The sequence below is a fragment of the Eubalaena glacialis genome, chromosome 20 (genome assembly GCF_028564815.1).
Source record: "Eubalaena glacialis isolate mEubGla1 chromosome 20, mEubGla1.1.hap2.+ XY, whole genome shotgun sequence".
Lineage (NCBI taxonomy): Eukaryota > Metazoa > Chordata > Mammalia > Artiodactyla > Balaenidae > Eubalaena > Eubalaena glacialis.
The window spans coordinates 30844790-30864899 of NC_083735.1; the positions used below are offsets into that span (position 1 = coordinate 30844790).

At 45.6% G+C, this 20110-nt stretch overlaps 1 protein-coding gene across 1 annotated transcript in view; it reads left to right on the forward strand.

Moving 5' to 3' along the window:
- The window catches only part of ZMAT4 (zinc finger matrin-type 4), a 305476-nt gene that overhangs the window by 64848 nt on the left and 220518 nt on the right, over positions 1-20110 (forward strand). The window contains exon 2 of the mRNA XM_061177366.1: positions 10858-10963. Coding sequence (XP_061033349.1) covers positions 10862-10963 — 102 coding nt within the window. The 5' untranslated portion in view covers positions 10858-10861. The remainder of the gene's footprint in view (positions 1-10857; positions 10964-20110) is intronic.

Consider the following 20110-nt stretch of genomic DNA (forward strand, 5'->3'; position numbering starts at 1 on the left):
GCTTTTCCCAGCTCCCTCAAAAGCACGTAAGAGGTTTAACTGGTAAAAAGTATGCTTCTGGGTAACTGTTTTCCAGCCATGTCATGGTGCTTGTGTTTGAGTTGAGTTCGCTAAGGTCGTGCTAGGTAGACCCTGGGGTCGTAGTGACTTAGCGCATCAGAAGTGTATTTCTCAATCACATAACGTCCAGTGGGCACCAGGGGTTAGGGCCATGGGGCTGCACTCCATGTGGTCACTCAGGATCCCAGGCTTTCAGAAGTTTCACTTCTTTAACATGTGGCTTCCAATGGACTAGGGGATGAGTATCCAAACCTCAGGAGGGAGAGCAAATAGAAGATCGTGCAGCTGGCTTTCCAGGCCCGCCTACAAGAGTGCACTTTGTTTTTGCCCAGATTGCATTGGCCAGAACTAGTACAAGGCAGACTAACTGCGAGAGAGGATGAGAAATTCAGATTATTTTTTGTGGCTCGGGAGAAGGAAAAAAACGGTGTCTCTGTTATAGAGAGTGTGGAGGATTTGTTTCCAGAAAATTCTGTCTCATCATTGGTGCATGGATGGTACACATCTATTTATCATCAATCTATCTATCTATCTGTCTGGTATCTATCTAACCTCTATCTATCTATCTATCATCTATCATCATCATCACTATCATTTACCATCTTTAATAACAATGAGCCCCTATATAACACCTTTCAAAGCAAAGTTAAGATATGGCAACAACTTGCATCCAGTCACATGACTCCCTCATCCTGCCCGTCTGCACTAATCACCATCCTGAATCCTGTCCTCATTTTTTTGCTAAACATTTTCAGAGGTGTATCTTCTCTACATGTATCCTAAAGATGTATCTATTTTTATTTCAGTTTTTTATTCGTAGAAAGGATCTCGTGTACATGCTCTTTGACTTACTTTTTCCATGTAAACATTCGACTGCCACGGTTCATCCATATTCTGGTGTGTTGCGGGACATCACTCATATCGTGAATCTCCCTCAATTTATTCATCCCGCCTCCGGCAGATGCGCATCGGGCTGATTGCAGGTTTTGCTATTTGAACAATGCTTCCATCCTCATCCTTTACACGCCTCGTGTCGTGCACGGAGCAAGAATATTTCTTGCCTGTCAACTGGAGTGCTTAGCTTGATGAGATAATGCTTAACTTTCAAACTGCTCTTCCTATCAAAAGTGTGTGAAAGACCCTGTGTGTCCATACCTTCACCAACACTTGATACAGTCAGATATTTTCATTTTTACTAATCCCTTCATTGTTTATTAATGTGCATAACACACACACCTTTTTATGCTTAGCTTCCCCTGGTAGCTGGATTCCCTAAACTGTCATTATTTTTCCTACTTCTTGCTGCATCCCAAAGCAAGAGGTGGTACACGATCTCAAACCAGCTCTCAGATGGGAAAAGAAGTTCTGATTGAAAGATTTCACGGAAGGGGCAGACCTGCAGGCAGGTTGTTGTCAGTTTGCGGATGGGTGGCCCCTACCTTTGCAACATTTAATTCTTGCGTCTTTTCATCTTGGCCACTCCAGATACTATTACACAGCTCTACAATTTTGCTGATTTTATGAAAAGCGGCACAGAAATCGAGACCAAAGAGGAATCTCCTGAGGAGCCAAGGCAAGTTAGCAGGCTGGAGTAGGGAACGGGGCTGAGAATGTCTGCTGGCTGACGGACAGCCACACAGCATCCTCGGCGTATGGATTAGAATAAAAGTGATCGTTTTCCCCGCAGCGGCTCGGTCTGGCTCATCTGCACTTGGTTACAGGTGCAGAACTATGCCTCCAAGCCCTGGATGTGATAGCCGCATTCACATCTGCCCTCAATCTGTCTGGTTCAGTAGGGGCAGTCTTGTGAAGATAAATCATGTAAACAAGTTACAGTAATGGAATACTTACTTATAAACTGCATTTGCAAAGGCTTGTATCCACTGTTCAGAAGAAAGATTGTGTTGTCTTGCAGCTTGTTAAGAAAATCCACCTGTTTTAAGGGTGCACCTGCTCCACCCAGGCAGCTGGCACCCTGGGAAGTGAGGAATCCACATCGGCTTTCTTCCTTCAAGTCCAGGTGGGGAGGTGGGGGGTGGGGGGAGGGCGGGAACCTAGTCTTTAAGATGCGAGTGGCTTTTCCATCTGGGTGCACAGCGCTTCAGTTTGATGGAACGAGCAACAGAAAACATAAAGGGCGTGTTCTCCTCGCCCATATTTTCTCCTCCCCTCTCCTCCCCTTTGTGGCTTAGTAATTTATTTTTTTCTCTCTGCCTCTGGCCTTCCTCCTGAGATGGGGGATCTGTGTTGGCCCCGACGGAAGGGATAAACAAAGGGAAAATCTGAGTTCTCCATCCACCACCCATGTCTCCCCTCTGATGTGGCAGAAAGGGAAAGAAAATGCCTCTGACCCACTGTGCTGGGCAGAGGTGCTGGAGTGTACCCACTCATATCCTATGGAAGGAAATGGTGCTTCTCCTGACAAAAGTGCTCCTTCAGGCCACTCGGACCCATCAGCTGGGTGCAGTTGGGCTCATTGCCTGTTACTGCCAGCCACCTTGCGCCCTCCCCACAGCTGTCTCCTCTAGGGCCTTTGGGAAACCCAGACAGAAGGGCTCTCACCTTTTGAAAACCTGTTCGCCCCCCTGCCTCTGCCCACATCCCCCATCTCTACTGTTCGCTGGAGACAAAGGTCCAACCCTGAAATCTTAGCAGGGACTGTTAAGCCACAGAACACGTAGAGATTCTAGAATGACATGAGAGAGAGAGCCACTGCCTACTAGCTGGTATGAATATTTTATTTATGTGTGGAAGGAGATAGGGAGTCTGTGTGTGTTTCTGCAGAATGGTGTGTTCTGAGTCCAGTGTGTGAACCTTCTTGCGAGATCAGAACCTTGGAGGGGTTGTTCACTGTGGCAAACCTAGTGCCTAGAGGGGCATCAGCACGTAGTAAATGCTCAATAAACCCCGGGTGATGAGTAAAAGGGGGATGCGAGCGAGGCTGTAGGATATGCTGGACTTGGGCAGAGGCCGTTTTGTAAAGGCCATAGAAAATCTGAGGCACTGGGGTTCCTGGAAGCCTTGGGCTCCACTCAGCCCCCTGGCGTCTACAATCCAGACTCACACATCCTGACAAGGCGCAAAGGGCCGGAGAGGGAGAAGTGGCCAGGGACCAGGCGCACACGTGTGTGCCCTCAGAGGCTGGCCCAGGCTGGGGGCATGTTTGCTTCTCTCCGCCCCAGATGTCATCGGCCAGCCCGAGCCATATGTGGACAAGACTGACAGATATGGTTCCACAGCCCAGGGCCTGGGATGAGGCATGTGTGCCCAGCAGAGACAGATGCCTCTGAGTCAGGATCACAGTGCCCGGTTTTACAAGTGAGGAAAATGGTGCCATTAAAAGGCAATTATTCAAGTGGTGTTAAGTCAGCTTTGTAGCTCCTGGCGATGCCAAGCAGAAGAGAGAGAAGAGAGTGGTGTGGGGAGTTCTCTCTCTCTCTCAAGCTCAGGCTGGAAAGCAGAGCTTGCGCCTGCATGTGGATAATCTATGGTGAGGGGCCTGGACCGCCAGATTCCTTTACCTGAGCATCATCAGGAAGGGGGAGGCAGCATCCGATCAGCAGAAAGGGCTTCATCCCAGGAAACAGGGGACCCAAAGGTGCTTCAAGCTGGTTGTGTATCTGACGTCCGTCCGGATCTCAGCCACTTCACGGAGGTTCCAGGTCCCCTGTCTGGCCACCTGGGGGTGTGCGGTGAATTAAAGGAGAACACGTTGGGTCTGTGGCCCCGAGAGCTGGGTTCGGGCATCACTTCATTTGTGTGCTCTCGGCCCCCTTTCTCTCTCGGGTGCGATTTCATGGAAGTCCAGTGTGCTTCCATTTCTGGAGCACTTTCCGTGGTGGTTTTTGGTCAGGCTGCTTCGTCTGCTGCCATGGCAACCAGCCCTGCGTCCCCCACCTTCACATGGAGGGAGATGTGAAGGGACAAGACAGACCTAGCTCATCTGTGGGACTGTTGGTCCCTAGAGGCAGGGGTGGGGGTGAGGGGTCGCTGTGGAGATGTTTCCAAAGTCACGTGTTTGTCTCCAAATCTTTGTCTGCTGATGCCAGGAAGGCTCGCGGGGAAGGCGGTTTATGTGCCCCAGAAGGACAGTGGCAGAGCCTGAAAGGGGAAGGGAGCACAGATCAGGCCACAGACACAAGAACACCAAAAGCGGGCTCCAGTTCAGGGCCCTTTCGCACGTAGAATAAGAACTCAAAGTATCACAGAGAAGCAGACCAAGGCTTATTTGTTTTGTGCTGAAAATGGACCAGCCCCGATTCTCATAGCTTTCCTCCTTCTGAGTAGAACTTGATCCTCTCCAGTATTGGCAAGAACAAAATAGGAACCATTTCAATAGTCTTTTTGATGTTAATAATTTTAATTTTAAGATGTGGCTGAATGTAAACGGCAGCAGGATTCCTCCTGTCTGTTTCGCGTTCATAAACCAGGGGAAAGTTCGTTTTAATTGGTGGCATTTTCAGTCAACCATTCAGCTTGTCAAAATTGAAAGAGACAGAAGTCTAGCCTCTCCGCACGGGGCACTGTGGCCGCGGGAGTCCAGCCCTTTGCTGGGGTGGGCACGGGACATAGAGTGGAGGGTCCCAGACGGATGAAGAGGAGCCAGCCAGGCTAGACGGAAGGGTGGGCTGGTTTTGCAGGGTGTCAGGCCAAATGGGAGGGCAGAAGTAGGTACTGAATCTGAGGGTGAGTCAGGCTACCGATGGGCAGGCAGAACAGGGGTAGAATGTGCAGGAAGACGGTAGCACATCCCAGTTTGATTAGATAAATGCAGGTAAAAGCGTCTGGACCCTGAGGTCAGTTCCAGCTTCCAAGGTTCCACCTGGACAGTTGGGGCGCTCCAGGCCACAACATATGAATTCTGGGCAGGATGTCTGCCCGACACTTTCATTTTCATATTTTTAATGCTGCTCCCTAGACGGGCGATAGGAGAACAGACTGAAAGGCTCACCGCGCTGAATTCCACCCCAGGGAGGGAGCCAGGGTGAGGGCTGAGCGGTTGGACACAGAGTCAGCCCCAGCTTGGTACCCGACTGCCACTTACAAACTTGTTACTCAATCCGAAGCCTTAGTTACTCATCCGGAAAATGAGGCTGATGACGCTACCTGCCTCTTGGAGGAACTGAATCAGGTGGTAAGGCTCTTAGCCCTAACTAAGCCTGACTCAGAAGCACCACTTAGTATGTTTATAGTAGTAAAATAAAATCTTCATTCCTTCTGGATCTAGAGTTTTCACCAGAGTTAAACGCTGTTGAGAGTACTTTTTTTTTTTTTATTTTGGCCGCGCCGTGCAGCATGTGGGATCTTAGTTCCCCGACCAGGGATCGAGCCCGTGCCCCCTGCAGTGGAAGCACGGAGTCCTCACCACCGGACTGCCAGGGAATTCCCATGTTGGGAGTATTTTTAGATGCAGTCCCTGATACTGATGAGTTCACAAAGTCAGACGGAGTGGCAGTTTGGAAATGCAGAAATATGCCCTTAAGGGTAAGAGTAACACTTTGGTTGAAATTGCCATGAGTCTTAAATCCTATTTTTTAAAGGGCTAGTGAGGGGAGAGAGAGTGAGTGAAGAATAGGTTAGGTTATTAGATCTTATAGATGAGCTTCGGAGGGAAAATGCCAAAATCTGTGACAGGATACCCAGCGGTGGGGATCACCAAGCCGAGGGCTTCTCTCTCCAAGGGATGGGAGCAGAGATGCCACCCTGGGGAGTGTGACAGCTGTGGCCACCGCAGGGACACCACAGTGAGTGGCTATGGGTGCAGAGAACTGGTCTACCCCCAGACTTTGGGTGGAATGTGCTTTTCTTTTGCGTCCCCCCGGGGAGCAGTTCACAGCGGGAAGAGCACACGTGGGCAAGAGAGAGGGTAGGACGCAGTTCTCATCAAATTGCTCTGTCTGCCAGTATCAGCACCTACCAACAACAAGAATAGGTTTTAAACATTCATGAAGTATGGGGTCTTCACAAGCATAAGGCCTGAGTATCAGCTGGCAGTGGAATCAGTAGAAACAAGACATTTTTGTAGATGATATTGTTAATACAAAAGAGGAAGCCTGTGAAGGCAATTAAAGCTATGATTTCAGCACACCGACTGTGTTATCTTCCCCCTTAGTCTTGAATGTGGTTCTATTTATTTCTCTGCTTCAATATTTACAGCATCCCTCCTGAAAATAAGAATAACGATAATATAAAATTAATAATATTCATACCAGTGGTGGTAATACCTGTTTTTGGAGTGTCTGCCATATGCCACAGTCTTTGTTAGATGCTTTCAAGCTTCACCTTCTCTAATCACCGCAATAACCCTGTGAGAATGTTTACCCCATTTCACAAATGAGGAAAGCAGGGCTCAAGGAGGATATATAACTTGCTCAAAAAACCTAGTTGGCAAGTGACCAAACCTGGATTTGAACTAATGTCTTGTTTTTCTCTGAAGAGCCCTGCATGGGTTTTGGGATCGTCAAGTCAGAAGCTATTTTAGCATTATTAGAAATGGAATGGAATGAAGAATATTAATCTCGTCTATGAAGCCTCAGGTTTCTTTGAATTTTCAGCCAGTGTTCCTGAAATCTACTCTTGAGGAGCAGAAAGAAGCAGAAAGGAAGGCTTCACATCTGCATTTGAAGATCCTGAAAAATGCCATTCCTTGCACCTTGAGAAATGTGTTGGGACCTGGCTCTCCTGCTTCCATCTGGATCTTGAAGTTTGTGTACCCCTCTCTTCCTTGCATCTTGCTGCCTTTCCCCCTCATGTTGCATAATCCCAAATAAGCCCACCAGTGCCCTTCATATATATCTTCTTATACCTACTGATAGTAGGATTTTCTCCTGTGCCAGGGAAAAGAATTAGCTCCCGAGTTGGAACCCATTTCTCTCCACTCCAATCCTGTCCATCCTTAAATTTTAACTCTTACAGAGCCTCCTTGAAGAGTTCCCTATAATGCCTCTTGTCTCTGCAAATCCTGTAGCACTTTTTACCAGCCATTTACACTTGCTGCCTGTATTTGGTGGGTATCTCTCTTCTCACTCAATAGCTCATAAAGATTTGGAAGACAGGATCTGTGCCTTCTGTTATCCCGATGCCTCACACATAATAGATGCTCAGTAACCATTATTGAATAAACAAAATCTCTCCCCTCCAAATTTTCTTTATTTATTATACTGAACTACACCTCTGAGTCTTACACTGTCACCGCTACACATTTAAATATTGCTGTATAGAGACCTAGGACAGCCAATGAGAATCTGATCATGTTCCTGTTCTAATACTGCCTCCAATTCTACTCTGGGCCTTTACTTTCCTACAATACAGGCAGCCCTTTCCTCTGTGAATACTGAAGAGTGATAGAGAGGTTATTCAAGTCTTCAGTGTTTGCTTTGGAATGTGCCAGGGTGGGGAATACTGAGGAAGCTTTGCTTCAGATCAGTTTCAAATTCAGGACATCAAACTGCTTCCCTTACTCTTGTCTCCCTCCTCACAATGCCCCAGTGCCTGGTCAGAGTTCAGTACAATCAGCAGGTTCTTAGAGTTTGGGGGGGGCGTGTCCCCACACATTGGCCCTGATGGACAGTATGACTGACCAGTAAGTGATCAATGGCCCGGACCCGTCTCAGCTCTAGCCAATGATTCAGCACCATGGACAAGGTTAAGGAAAGACAGTCAAGTTTTCCTTTTTCTTCCCAGCTCTCCTGTACTTCTGAAGGCCAGTGAAGCTGGGAATCCTATTCTAGACAAGCTGGAGGAGAGGAGCAAGTGGCAGCCTCCCCTCTTGGGAAGTCCACTCGTTGAATTATAAGTCAGACCCTCTGCTTGTCTAAAGTGACCTACACAGAAAGAGTTCTCTTTTCTTGGAGTAAAGGTCTCATGCACGAACCAGGCTGACACTTGTCCACTGATAGCGTCCCACTGGAATTTAACTCATTCAGGTATTCTACTCGGGCCGTGTCGATTTCAGAGGGGTCTTTATTACCATTTTACTGTATGTGGGCTTGTTCAAGTCAATATTCTTATATAAAACAGTGGAAAAAGCCAGGATATTCTCTTCTTCCTTTGAATTTTTTTTTTTTTAGTATACACATTTTATATTCTGCCTTTAAAGCTATTTCTGCTGCACAGCTGCTTTACCGAGACTCAGACTCCTACGGGCCCTGCTTGGTCCGACATGTACCTTGAATATCCTTTCACACTGTTTGATTTCTGCAGTCAGTTGTATAATGAGGCGGGAGTGTGCATTGAGTTTGGAGATTCCTATTAACCAGGTCACCCGTGAATCTATTTTCGTGCTTTTCTTTATTAGAAATAGCAGGGAACACGATAATATTTAAACACAACTACTTATAGGAGCTTGGCTTCAAAAATACACCTTACCAAGTTTTCTCTTCCCATTTGAGTTTTCAAAATGTTGTACTACATTTTCACATCATCAAAGCACCTCTTCTCCCATTTGCACTCTAGGCTGTGAATACAGACCGTTGCAAATGACAGTGGATGTTTTGGAGGGTCATTTGGATTTGTGATCCTCTGCTGACATATTTGGAGTGTTTCATTCTGCTCTTGGCATTGCCTTTGAAGATGGTCCATAAAAAGACAGACACAGACCAAGACGATAAGGCAGGACAGGTGTTGGGAATAGATAGAAGAGAGCTATCTTCAATACTTGAGGGAGGGGATCTCACGAGAAAGGGGAGTAGAATAATTCTGTGTTGCTCTCAAAGAGAATCAATGAGTGAAATCTACAGGGGGACAGATTTTGAATCAACCTAAAAAGTACCTAAATACTAGAGCTGCCAGGCTGTCTGGAACAGGCTGCCCTGTGAGGTCGTGAGCCTCCAGCCACTGCAGGTGCTGTACTCCAAGTTGACCGGGCTGTCTGCCTGGAACGATCCTTCCAGAAATAACAGGTCCATTTCAGCTGTGAGAATCACTGGTCCTCACTCTTTGGCGTTACTCTTGGGAATCAGGGCATTGCAAACCATAGGTACTCTTGTCTCCTGGGAGCACAAACTGTGAATCCTTTTGAACTGCTTAATACAAATGCCCTAACGGGCCAAGATAGCCGAAGGTAAGGTAGAAAGTGAGTTTGGAGTTGTTGAGTCAGGCAGCCTTTTATGAAATATCTGAAAGACGGATACTTTAGTCTCATGACCCAGCTATTCAGATGATTTTTTTAAATGTCTTAAAATGGACCACAATCCTTCATCGTGTTGCATTAATCAAGACTTGCCCAATATCTTACCAACATTGGGTGTCAGTAAAAATGGGATAGTGATTCCCATTCAAATAAAAGGAGCTTTACAGTTTATACAGTACCTTCTTCTAGATTTCTCCTTTTGATATTCCCCACAATTCTCTAAGGAGGCCTGGAAAATGTTGTTTTCTCAACTTTTATAGGGAGAGAACTGAGACCTAGAGGGTTTAGTGACTTACCATATCATGCAGCTTGCAGGTAGCGCTCGACCTGGGCTGGAGAGTGGGAATTGGGCTCAGGGAAGCTGGGCAGTATCTGTGGCCAGGCCAAACATCAGCAGTGTGACTCTGGACAGTTTCGCGTGTACGGTGAGGGTGTCAGAGTAGGATGAACTCCATCCTCCACCCTACAGGGTGCCCACCCCACCCTGCTGTCTCGGCTTCTCAGGCCACTTCAGACGCATGGCCTCTGGCACAGTCCTTAACTCTTTGCTTGGCAGGTAGGAGGTAAGATGAAACAAATTTTTGGGTTAGAGAAAAGCATCCTGATGTGCTGGTGTGTGTTTCCAGGGTGGTGACATTACATTTCAGCTACTGTAAGACACCTCTGTGTCAGCTCACTTTCACAAGCTTGAGAACTTTGGCTGCATTTTGGTTTGGGGTTTGGAATTTGAGGATATGTTTGTTTACCTTTGTGGGCTCACCTGTGGTGTGGAGCGGCGGAAGTGGCCTTTATGAATTTCCTCTACACTACGTGTAGAAAAGTCAGCAGGAATCATGAGGGCTCCTCACTTTACAAGGCATAGACTTGCAAAGAAAGTGATACTTTAGTCTGATTTTACTTTTTAATTGTCTAAGTAAAGCTATTGAACTCAAAAGTCAATTTGATACTGCTTATAAGTCTCTTTACAAAACTAACCTGTTTCCATGTACTGCAAAAGCAATCCATGTTCATTGTAGAAAATGTAAAAATAAGGAAAATTACGTGATTACCTATAATCTCCCAAAGATAACTGCTATTAACATTTTGTTAAAATTTCCTGGAATGGTTTTCTGCACACCTATACATGTTTTAAAAGAAATTAGTATAATACTGTACGTACTGATTTGTAAACCTTTGTTGTTAATGGTAAACTTTTTCCTATTTTACTAAATATTTTCTTAAAGGATTTGATCGGAGTTTGGATTTGGGAGCCATGTAGTATTCTAGTGTGTGGATGTATCAGAATTTCATTTAACCTATTTCCTACTGTTGGCTATATTGGGTGCTTACAATATTTTGCTAATATGAATCATTTTTGAAGATGTCTTTTCACATAAATCCTTGACAATACAGTAGATGTAGGTCTGATTTGTCAAAGAAAACTAAAGCTGGATTTCAGTTTTTCGGGGTATCAGCCACGTTGTTGAGCGTTTATGAGAAAATGGTCACTTATACACTTACTAAGGTCGATTGACGTGGTCACCCCAAGGGTTTGGGGAGATCTCCCCCACTGTCACCATCATTGGATCTGGTACCGGGCTCCTGGCTTCTTCACACACTTAGTGTCCTGCGTAAAAACCAAAGCAGTGGATTCATCTTGCTTTTCTCTTCTTTTGATTCTCTTTTAGCCTGATGAAGTCCTCCGATATCGATCAGGATTTATTTACAGACAGTTACTGCAAGGTGTGCAGTGCACAGCTGATATCGGAATCTCAGCGCGTGGCCCACTACGAGGTAAGAACAGCTTCTCCCACTCAGTGTGTTCAAATGGAAGCAAGAGTAGCCTGGGTCAAGGCTGTGGGACTTGAGGGTGCTGCTTTCTGGACCTGGGGCAGATCTTGAGAAGCACAGGGCTTGAGCCGGCGAGTCTGAGATCAGGCCAGGACAAATGTGCATGCGTGGGGTTGGAGAGAGCGCTGGGGATGTCACTCTCAGGCCCCGGGCTGCTTCCCAAATTCTGCTTTTTTCTTTGTCCCTCAGCCCCTGGGGACCCAGTGGGCTTTCTCTACTTGTTAAATCTGTCATTGCTCATCCCTGAAGTTCCTTTCAGGGACACAGCCCAGGTTGCATTAGTGCCAGCTTCTCTTTCCTTCTCTGACCCTGAAGATAAGCTCAGAGGCCCTTTCTTCATCACTGGAGGGAAACATGGCAGCATCAGTGGTTCAGCACCAAATTCCTTCCACCTTCTGGCTGCTGCCCCCAAAAGTGTTTATCAGCAAGAAGACATCCCCTCGCAGGGTGATGCCCAAGTTTTAAAGGCCAAATACTCTTGAAGGACATAATTCATTGGCTTTGGCTTTTTAGGATGGAAGTTCAAATGGCTGCTTTTTGATCTTTTATTGGGAAGAGAGGATGAGAGGAGACAGGTCGACCAGTTTCTGAGGAGGGAATGGCGGGGGGACACGCGTGGAGAAAAGGGGAGCCTGGGCCCCCAGATGCTGCTCAGGGCCATTAGCTTTGCAAGAGAACATATACCAGCGAAAACATGAGCTTTCAAGGGCAATAATTTGTAAGTAATTTTAGCTTAGAGGGCTTAGCCAGCAATTTTCTTTTTGTCTGACAGATGCCAGTTGTCACTGTCACTCACCAAACTCCCCTGAGCCTCAGATTCCTCTGTGCATGAGGAAAATAATAATAACCACATTCACACACACATACCGAGCGACGCATTCATCGGACCATGTGTGCTCCTTAGGGTTTTGTGGTGACCAGAGAGACCCCTTGAAATAGCATTTGTGAAAACACTCCGGAAGCTGTACAGTGTGGCAAACGTGCAAAATTACATTATTTCTCGTTATTAACTCCGTGACAGCAATATTTGGATGAAGGCAAAGAAAACTGGCTCTTCAGAGAAAACTTTTAAAAATCAGCCTCTGTGAAAAAAGTCAGCATATTCTTTTGTCAGTAGGCAACTGAGTGGAAGAGGAAGGAAATGTGAATGCAGAAGAATGATCAAAATGGAAGATAGCCATCTTTTGAAATTAAGAATTTCTAAATTCTGTAGGTATTGCTTTGTAAACACATATGGTTTTTATTAATTCCATTTCCCCAGTGAAGGAAAATCAGGGAATTTGTCCCTGCTCTGAAATTCCACAGGCTCCTATTATGTTCTCCCTTTATTAGACTCTTTGGGTTCCATTTTTAATCATCTTACTAGATTCTTGAGGCCAGAAAGAGAGTTTTATTCATTTGATCTTCCATAATTCCTGGGACAGCATGTGCACATCAGAGCTGTTCAGTGAGCTTTTGTTTACAAAAATAACCTGGTGACACTGTCCAAACACTGCTTTGTTGTTACCTGAGCTAGAAAAGTAATGTCAGAAAATCGAAAACAACAAAACAATTTTTTTAAAGGAAAAACATCTTAGCTGCTCAGCTACGGGTTTAGTTATTTGAACTCAAGTTTTCCTGTTACCACACTGTACCAGCTGTGGCATAACTTAATTGTTTAGAGGATGTGTTAAGATTTGCTGCATGTAGCATAGATGAGAGGGAGAAGAGAAAGCAATCGCAACAGATCTGCAGTTAACCGAGTTACATATCATCAGAACAACATGAAATGTGTTCCCGTTAACCAGGGATGGGAACTCTGGGCGAGGGTTCATCCCCTGCTTCCAGGTAGAGGTGGGTACTTGCTTCGGGGGAAATACACATGCAGAGCTGCTGCGGGTGCGGAAAGGGTATAGCTGGGACTGAGCACGCCTCGTGTGGTCTCTGGTCTTCCAGCTTCGGTTGGAGACGTCCCCAGTTCTTCATCTCTAGGAGGATGGCTCCTATCCGATGATCCCAAAGGCCATCTGAGAACTGATATTTTCATGCCATTCATCCCTCCCACCCCCCACACACCCCCGCTGCTGAAATTGCACGTAGAGTGGGTCTCTGTGAGTCCTGTTGCCAAAATTTGCCCACGGTACATCGGGGCCGGATTAAATCTCGGAGACAGAGTTTGGGGGGAAGTAGAAAGAAATAGCTTTATTGCTTTGCCAGGCAAAGAGGGCCTAATGCCCTCAAGACTGTGTGTCCCACCCTGGAGCGGGTAGTGAGGGGTCTTACAGTGTTCAAGGAGCAGGGCGTGGTGGCACGTGGACTTTCTTCTGATTGGTCGGTGGTGATGTAAGTGGGAATCAACATCATCAGCCTTCTGGCTCCAACCAGCCTAGGGTCTGCGTGCTTGCGGGCAGCACACAGTTTACTTCTCCCACCTGCTGAGGGTTTCAGTATCTGCAAAACAGCTCGAAGGACATGGCTCAGAATATTATTTATATCCCTGGAGGAAGAACTAAAGGTCCTTGACTTTGTTTAATGGTTAAAGTAATATTATTTGTCTTGCTTGACCATTTCCTTTCTTTCTGCATTTTCTCACTTCTCTGATTAAATTTATTCTTTGACTAACGTTTTCCTACAGACAAAGAGGCAGGCAGAGGACATGGGTGGGTGTCCATCCTGGGAAGGTCTCATAGGGTCCAGCTCCATTACGGTCCCAAATCCCAGTCAGCTCATTGAAAATGTGGCTACAGTTATTCTCAGTGCTCTTTCACTGATTTATTGCTTCAGTATGATTTTACTCTCAGTTTGACCAGATCATATTCCCAGCCTCCCTACAGGGCAAATCAGTGGGAATCTTCCGTGTATTTTCTGCGTGCCCAGCACTATTAACGTTTGATATTGCAGGCGGTTCTGGGTTATGTGAGGAATAGTCCCTGCCTCCAAGAGGCTCATAAACTTCCTTGGAAAGGAAAAGCCATGGATAGTTCAGTGTGGTATCTATGTGTGTGATACCGGGAACAGGCTCTGTAGATTCTGCTCCTAAAAAGAAGCTGATCTAACTTGATGTAAACAGAGTGTTCATTCTTCTGCCCATTTGACTTTCTGATGTATATGCTATGTTGTGCTGTTAATTTTTTAGATCTTTGCATATTCCAAATTCAAAAGGGTGAGTCATCACCGAGAGCTATTATGGTCAAGAGAGATTTGTGGGGATGACGTGAATTTTCGAGGTTTCAGTAGATGCGTTAAATTTAGAGGTTACTAGAATAAGAAGCCTTGGAATCTCCAAGGAGGCTGGCCTGCCTGGACTGGAAGATTTGTGCTGGAGGAGAGAGGCTGGCAGCACCTACAGGTAGGGTGTGATCAAGGGGTAAGGAAAGGGGAGTCTGGACTCTTGTGAGGCTCTTAAGTATTTGAGAGTGTAAAAAATAACTGTGCATTTCTGAGTGACAGCCCATCGACGGTGGTCAAGATGTATTGTTGGGAAAAGAGCAGCTCTTGATATGATTTTTGCCAAGAGACTAACGTGCCAGTCCGCTGAAGTTGGAGGAAAAAAACCAAAGCCGACGTGTAATGGCTAATAGCTTCATGTCCCATTTAAAAGCCTGAGCCTTTGTACAGGAGGACACAACCTAATATATGTCTAATGGACCAAACCCTTCCATGCTATACTTTTAAGATCTCCTTTTACATATGAAGTCCTGGGCTGAAAAAAAGGGGAAACATGAAGACATTATTGTTTTTCTTACTTGCTAAGCATTAATAACATGTAATGTTTCGGTGAAAAATATAATTAGATGTTGTCTCTGCTCACTGGTTGAATAGTCTGAATCAATAGAACAAGTAGACACAGACACAGAGGGGAAGAGAAAGCTTTCAAATGAATATGCCTGAATGTTACAGAGGTTAGAACTTGTTTCCCATTGAGGCCATGAGGGAAGGGGTGGTTTTCTAAGTGTAGGAAGAAGAGGATTGGAAGACTATGAGAACTGAAACCAAAATGACAGAAAGATTATTTTCTGGAGTAAAACTAAAGGAAGAAGATGAATGATCAGATCTAGCGGGAGAGAAAAAGCTCTTGTTTAGGCAGACCCAAGGGAGCCAGCCATCAACGCGCCAACCCCGATTCCTTGCCCGTTTTGTGAACCCTAATACCCTTGTGTTACTTTGCCGGCTGTGTAATTAATCACTGCTTGTGAAATCCGTGTCTCAGAGGCACCTCCAAACAAGATTGCAGGCTTCCTGAGGGCAGGCCAGAGTCATGCACTGTGTTTCTCATTTATTTCCACAGCTTGGCCCATGGCTGTTGCTCAGTGGCACTTCGAGGGTGATGAGGAGGTTGCGGTGGGGACTGGCAGAGGGAAGCAGTGGGGCAGGTGTAATGGAAGCGTTCATGGATGCACCAGAAGACGCGATGCTGTACGTTCGGAGTCGCTCTACACTCTCGGAGCGGCCTTCAATGTAGAGGTGACAGTTCTGCAGTTATAGGAAAGACGGTTCTCTAAACTGATGGGGAACTCTTCAGACATCTCTGAATCTTGTAGTAATGTCAGTCCTTGTAGTAATGTCAGTGAACCCTATCAGTCCCCCCGGGAATGTCAGAATCTAGTGGCAGGTGCATCGGGTCTGCAGGGGCATGCTGGAATGGATTTTTCAGTTTCACCTGTTTTGATGGCCTTCCAACAGAACTCTGCCTTCCTTAGCTTCTGTTTAAAGTGGGGAATAGCTGAAGGGCACTCTCTTAGTCTCTATAGGTCCAATAGTGAATGGGGCATAAGTGTTTCCTGGGTAGAGACAACAAGGTACACATGAGGTCTCCAATATATGCTGATTACTGTCTTGACTTTTTGGTGTTACCAATGCCTTTATTGCCTTCTCCCCCTTAGTCCCTCATACCTTCTTCTCCACTTTGCTTCTTCTTTTTGCTAATTGCCTGAGTAAGCATGCAAGCTGGACAACTCCTGGCATATGCGTGAGAGTTGGGGGTCAATGTTGTGTTGTGTTTCTGCATCAGTCCTGCCAGGTACCACGCTAACTGGACTTGAATATCGGCAGGGCTCACTGTATCCTCACACCACTCGCATCTCTCCTGGGTACCACCGGTGATGTACTCCCAGAGATGCAAGTACTAACTGTGTGAGGACGATAAAGGATCTTTATTGCAGGGTCCTGTGGAGATGCCTCCTTTGCATTGTACACTGAGATTTGCTGTTTTAGTCTCTTCAGATCTCTTATAGTCATGACATGCTTAATTTCTCCCAGATGCTCTTACTACAATTATTGGTGCATCTGCCCAGGCTAAAGCAATCCTTACTACCTTTCCTCAAGTCCCTGATTGCCTGATACTCTTCAATGTCTGTTTCTTGACCAAATCATGAAGACTCTTGAGCTTCTGTGAAATTTGTTCCTATTCTTACGTTTTTCTATTGTTTATTCCAGCAAGTCTGGCCAGTTTACCTTTTATCACTTATTATTAGTTAATACAGTTTACTGGAACATAAAATAAATGATTAATAGAGAAGCTACAGTGAAGTAGACAATACTAAGCAGAAGATCACACTCGACTCGGGTCAACTCAGACATTGACCAAGAGCAGTTGTCAGATGCTGTGCTTACTGCTCATTGGTTAAGAGCAGTTGGTTAATGAGTTCTCATTTGCTGAGAGCATATGACGTCACTCAGAGGATTTTAGGAGCCAGGCCACACTCCATTGGCTGGAACTCAGTCACATGGTCCCACTTAACTGCAGGGGAAGTTGGGAAATGCTCTTTCAATGTTTAAGGAAATGAAATGGGTGCAGTGAACACATAGGATCATCTCTGCCGCGTCAACCCCTCTGGTCACCATTACATTCTCCCTGGGGCACGTGGAACACATGCATCCCATCTCCATGGGAACAGCCTCCAGGTGCTATGCAGTCACTGCCTACAGCTCAAATGTCAGGATCTCCAGGAGGGGAGTGGCTTTCTCTATCAGTTGTGGATGTGAGTCCTCTTGGTTCAGCCACCAACGAACGAAAGAGAAATGTCATCTCTCCCCCTCTTACACTTTAGGGTGGTGATGACAGCAATAATATTTTCCATCTGAAAAAGGAAGAAAAGAAGGCAAAGAGTAACCACTAGTCCATAGCAAAGTCGACATCCTGCAGGGCAGGCATTGGGAAGTTTCTCTTTCCAGGGAGTGGGGGAAGTTACCCAAATAGATTCCGATCTTCCCCTCTGGGAGGGACTTTTTGTTCATTTTCCCCAGTGATCCCTGGCTCTGCCCCCAGAGTTCTTCCCTGTCTGTCCATGGTCCTCCTTGACACATGTGAAGCGGATCCTGGGTCCTCCATCCTCCTTGGGGACTGCCAGCACTCACAGCCCAGTTTCTGCCTGAGATTGATTTAAGGTTTGGAGACTATTCAAAGCTTTTCTTATTCCAGATCATAACAGCTTTAGTAATACAATTCTCTCAGTAATATAGAAGGCTTCTGATTTGTTTCCTTTCAGAAAGCTCCTCATGTCATAACCATAGTTTTTCCCAGACATAATTTCAAGGCTGTTTATTATATTGCTTCCTTACTTCTGTGCCTCTATTTTTCAGTTTCATCGTGGCTACCTTGAGGTTATCTAAAAGTGGGTGGAAAGACCCATCCTTAATCTGATTTTTGCCAAAGGCCTGAGTCACAACGTGCAACTGAGAAATCTCATGGGGTCTCCAATACACAATGTCTTTGAAAATGACAGAGAGGCAATGAGGGAAGGGGCAAGATGGGGTAGGGGATTAAGAGGTACAAACTACTATGTATAAAATAAATAAGCTACAAGGATATATTTTACAGCACAGGGAATATAGCCAATATTTTATAATAACTATAAATGGAGTATGATCTATAAAAATTTGGGATCGCTATGTTGTACACCTGAAACTAACATAATATTGTAAATAAACTATACTTCAATTTAAAAAAAAAGTTTAAAAATGACATCTCTTACTTTGAGGTGACTAGAAGCAATTAGCAAATGACTTTTCCAACTCTTTAAGTCTCAGTTTTCTGAAATAGCTTTTTATTTTGCTTATACTTATTTGCTAGTGTGTCAGCTACACATCATAGTTCTTGTAGTTCTTTGATACTTTTATAAGAAACCTAACTGAACATCAGTAACAGGCAACTAGGAACAGGTAACATCTATCCAAGCAATCTGTTTTTCCATTCTCTTCTAGTTTTCTTAGAATTTTAACCACTTCCTAGTGCAGAACCATCGAGTTCTAGCACCATAAGCTCTGGAGGCAGGTCTGCCCTCCGGGGTATTATAGGCAGTAGCTTTGCCAATATTTTGTCACTGTATATCCCAGATCTGCTGTATCTGTACCCTCCCCACCTAACTCTCCACCTGCTAAACCAATGCCAAATATTTGGTGTCTTGTTATGGGAGAACCCCCATTTCTATCTTAGACAAGGTAGGCTAACTGCAGTCACAAAAATCTCAGCATCTTAGAAATAAAAATTTCTTTACTGCCTGCGTTATAGCCCATTGTGGGTTAGCAGAGGGGGTTTTGTACCATGTAATTATTTAGGACTAAAGTTGACAGAGGCTCCACTGTCTTTGCTCCTGACAAAGATGATAGAGCCATCAGTTGCTCTGAGTGTCAAAGTCCAGCTGACATTTGGGGGACCAATGGGCAATGTGGGTGACTGTGCAGGACATTTTAGGGGCCAGGTCTGCAAGTGACAACACCATATTCACCTACATTCCACTGACTAGACCTCAGGCCTATATTTTCTGATTGCATGAGAAGCTGGGCAACCAATGTGGCTTAGCTGGGTTCCCTGGAGGAAAATGGAGCCGGTTTGGTGAACATAGAGCACTGCCTCTGTGCACTGCATGTGTGTGACACCAGAGGGACATCGTGACTAGGACCTGCTGTGGGTTCGTTGGGGATGGAGGGGGGGACGTGGAGAAGAAAGAGGAAGAGAGGAAAAGCTGTACATCCCCAAGGGAGTGCTCTTGACAAACAAACATATAAAAAACAACTCTGGGGAACTTCCCTGGTGGCGCAGTGGTAAAGAATCCGCCTGCCAATGCAGGGGACACGGGTTCAAGCCCTGGTCTGGGAAGATCCCACATGCCGCGGAGCAACTAAGCCCATGCACCACAACTACTGAGCCTGCTGCACTCTAGAGCCCGCAAGCCACAACTACTGAGCCCACGTGCCACAACTACTGAAGCCCGTGTGCCTAGAGCCCGTGCTCCGCAACAAGAGAAGCCACTGCAATGAGAAGCCCACGCGCAGCAACGAAGACCCAATGCAGCCAAAAATAAATAAATAAATAAATGTATTAAAAACAAACAAACAAACAACTCTGGCAATCACGTGTCTGGGGACCCCTGTGAAGTTGATGTCTATTTCATTTCCATGATGTGTGGAAAACTGAAGCCAACATGTGTTGTTTGTCTGAGACAAAGAAATACAATGCTATCAAATGAGGATTTTCTCTCCAACTCCTCTGACTTAATTGGTCAAGCCCAGAGATTTTCCATTTGGAATCTGGAGCCTGTGTTCTGAGCGGCATGTCCAACTGGGAGGATCCCCCTCTGCTCTGCCTTTTTGGGCCCCGCCATCCGGTCTCCCAGGCTCTGAGCTCTGGGGGGCCCAGGTGGTGAGCGGCCTGCCTACCCCACACTCAGGGGCTCTCCATCTGTGGGCAGAAGCTGGGGATCTGTCCTTGGTATCTCAGCATCTTCTAAAGATGGCTGTTTGGGAGAAATTTCTCTTTGCTCTCCCTTATAAGAAAAGGTGTTCTTCTGCTTGAGAGGCTGCTTTATCACAGGCCCTTGACTCTGATCTAGTTTCCTGCTTTGCTTTATCCACCGGATTCATGGCCACATCCAGCAACAGGATTTTGTGTGCACATTTACCGTGCTCACTTTACCTCTGGATGTTATTATTTTCTTTCCCCTGTTTTAATTTAAATCTGTACCTCTCAATTATTTATTTCATCCGTTTGCGTTAGAGGTGGATGTATTTTGATATGTCTTCTTAAAGTCTTTGAAGAAAAGAGCGGGGGATAAACATATCAATATTTAATCTTTTTATTTTTAACATTTTATTTGGTTATTTTTGAAGAGG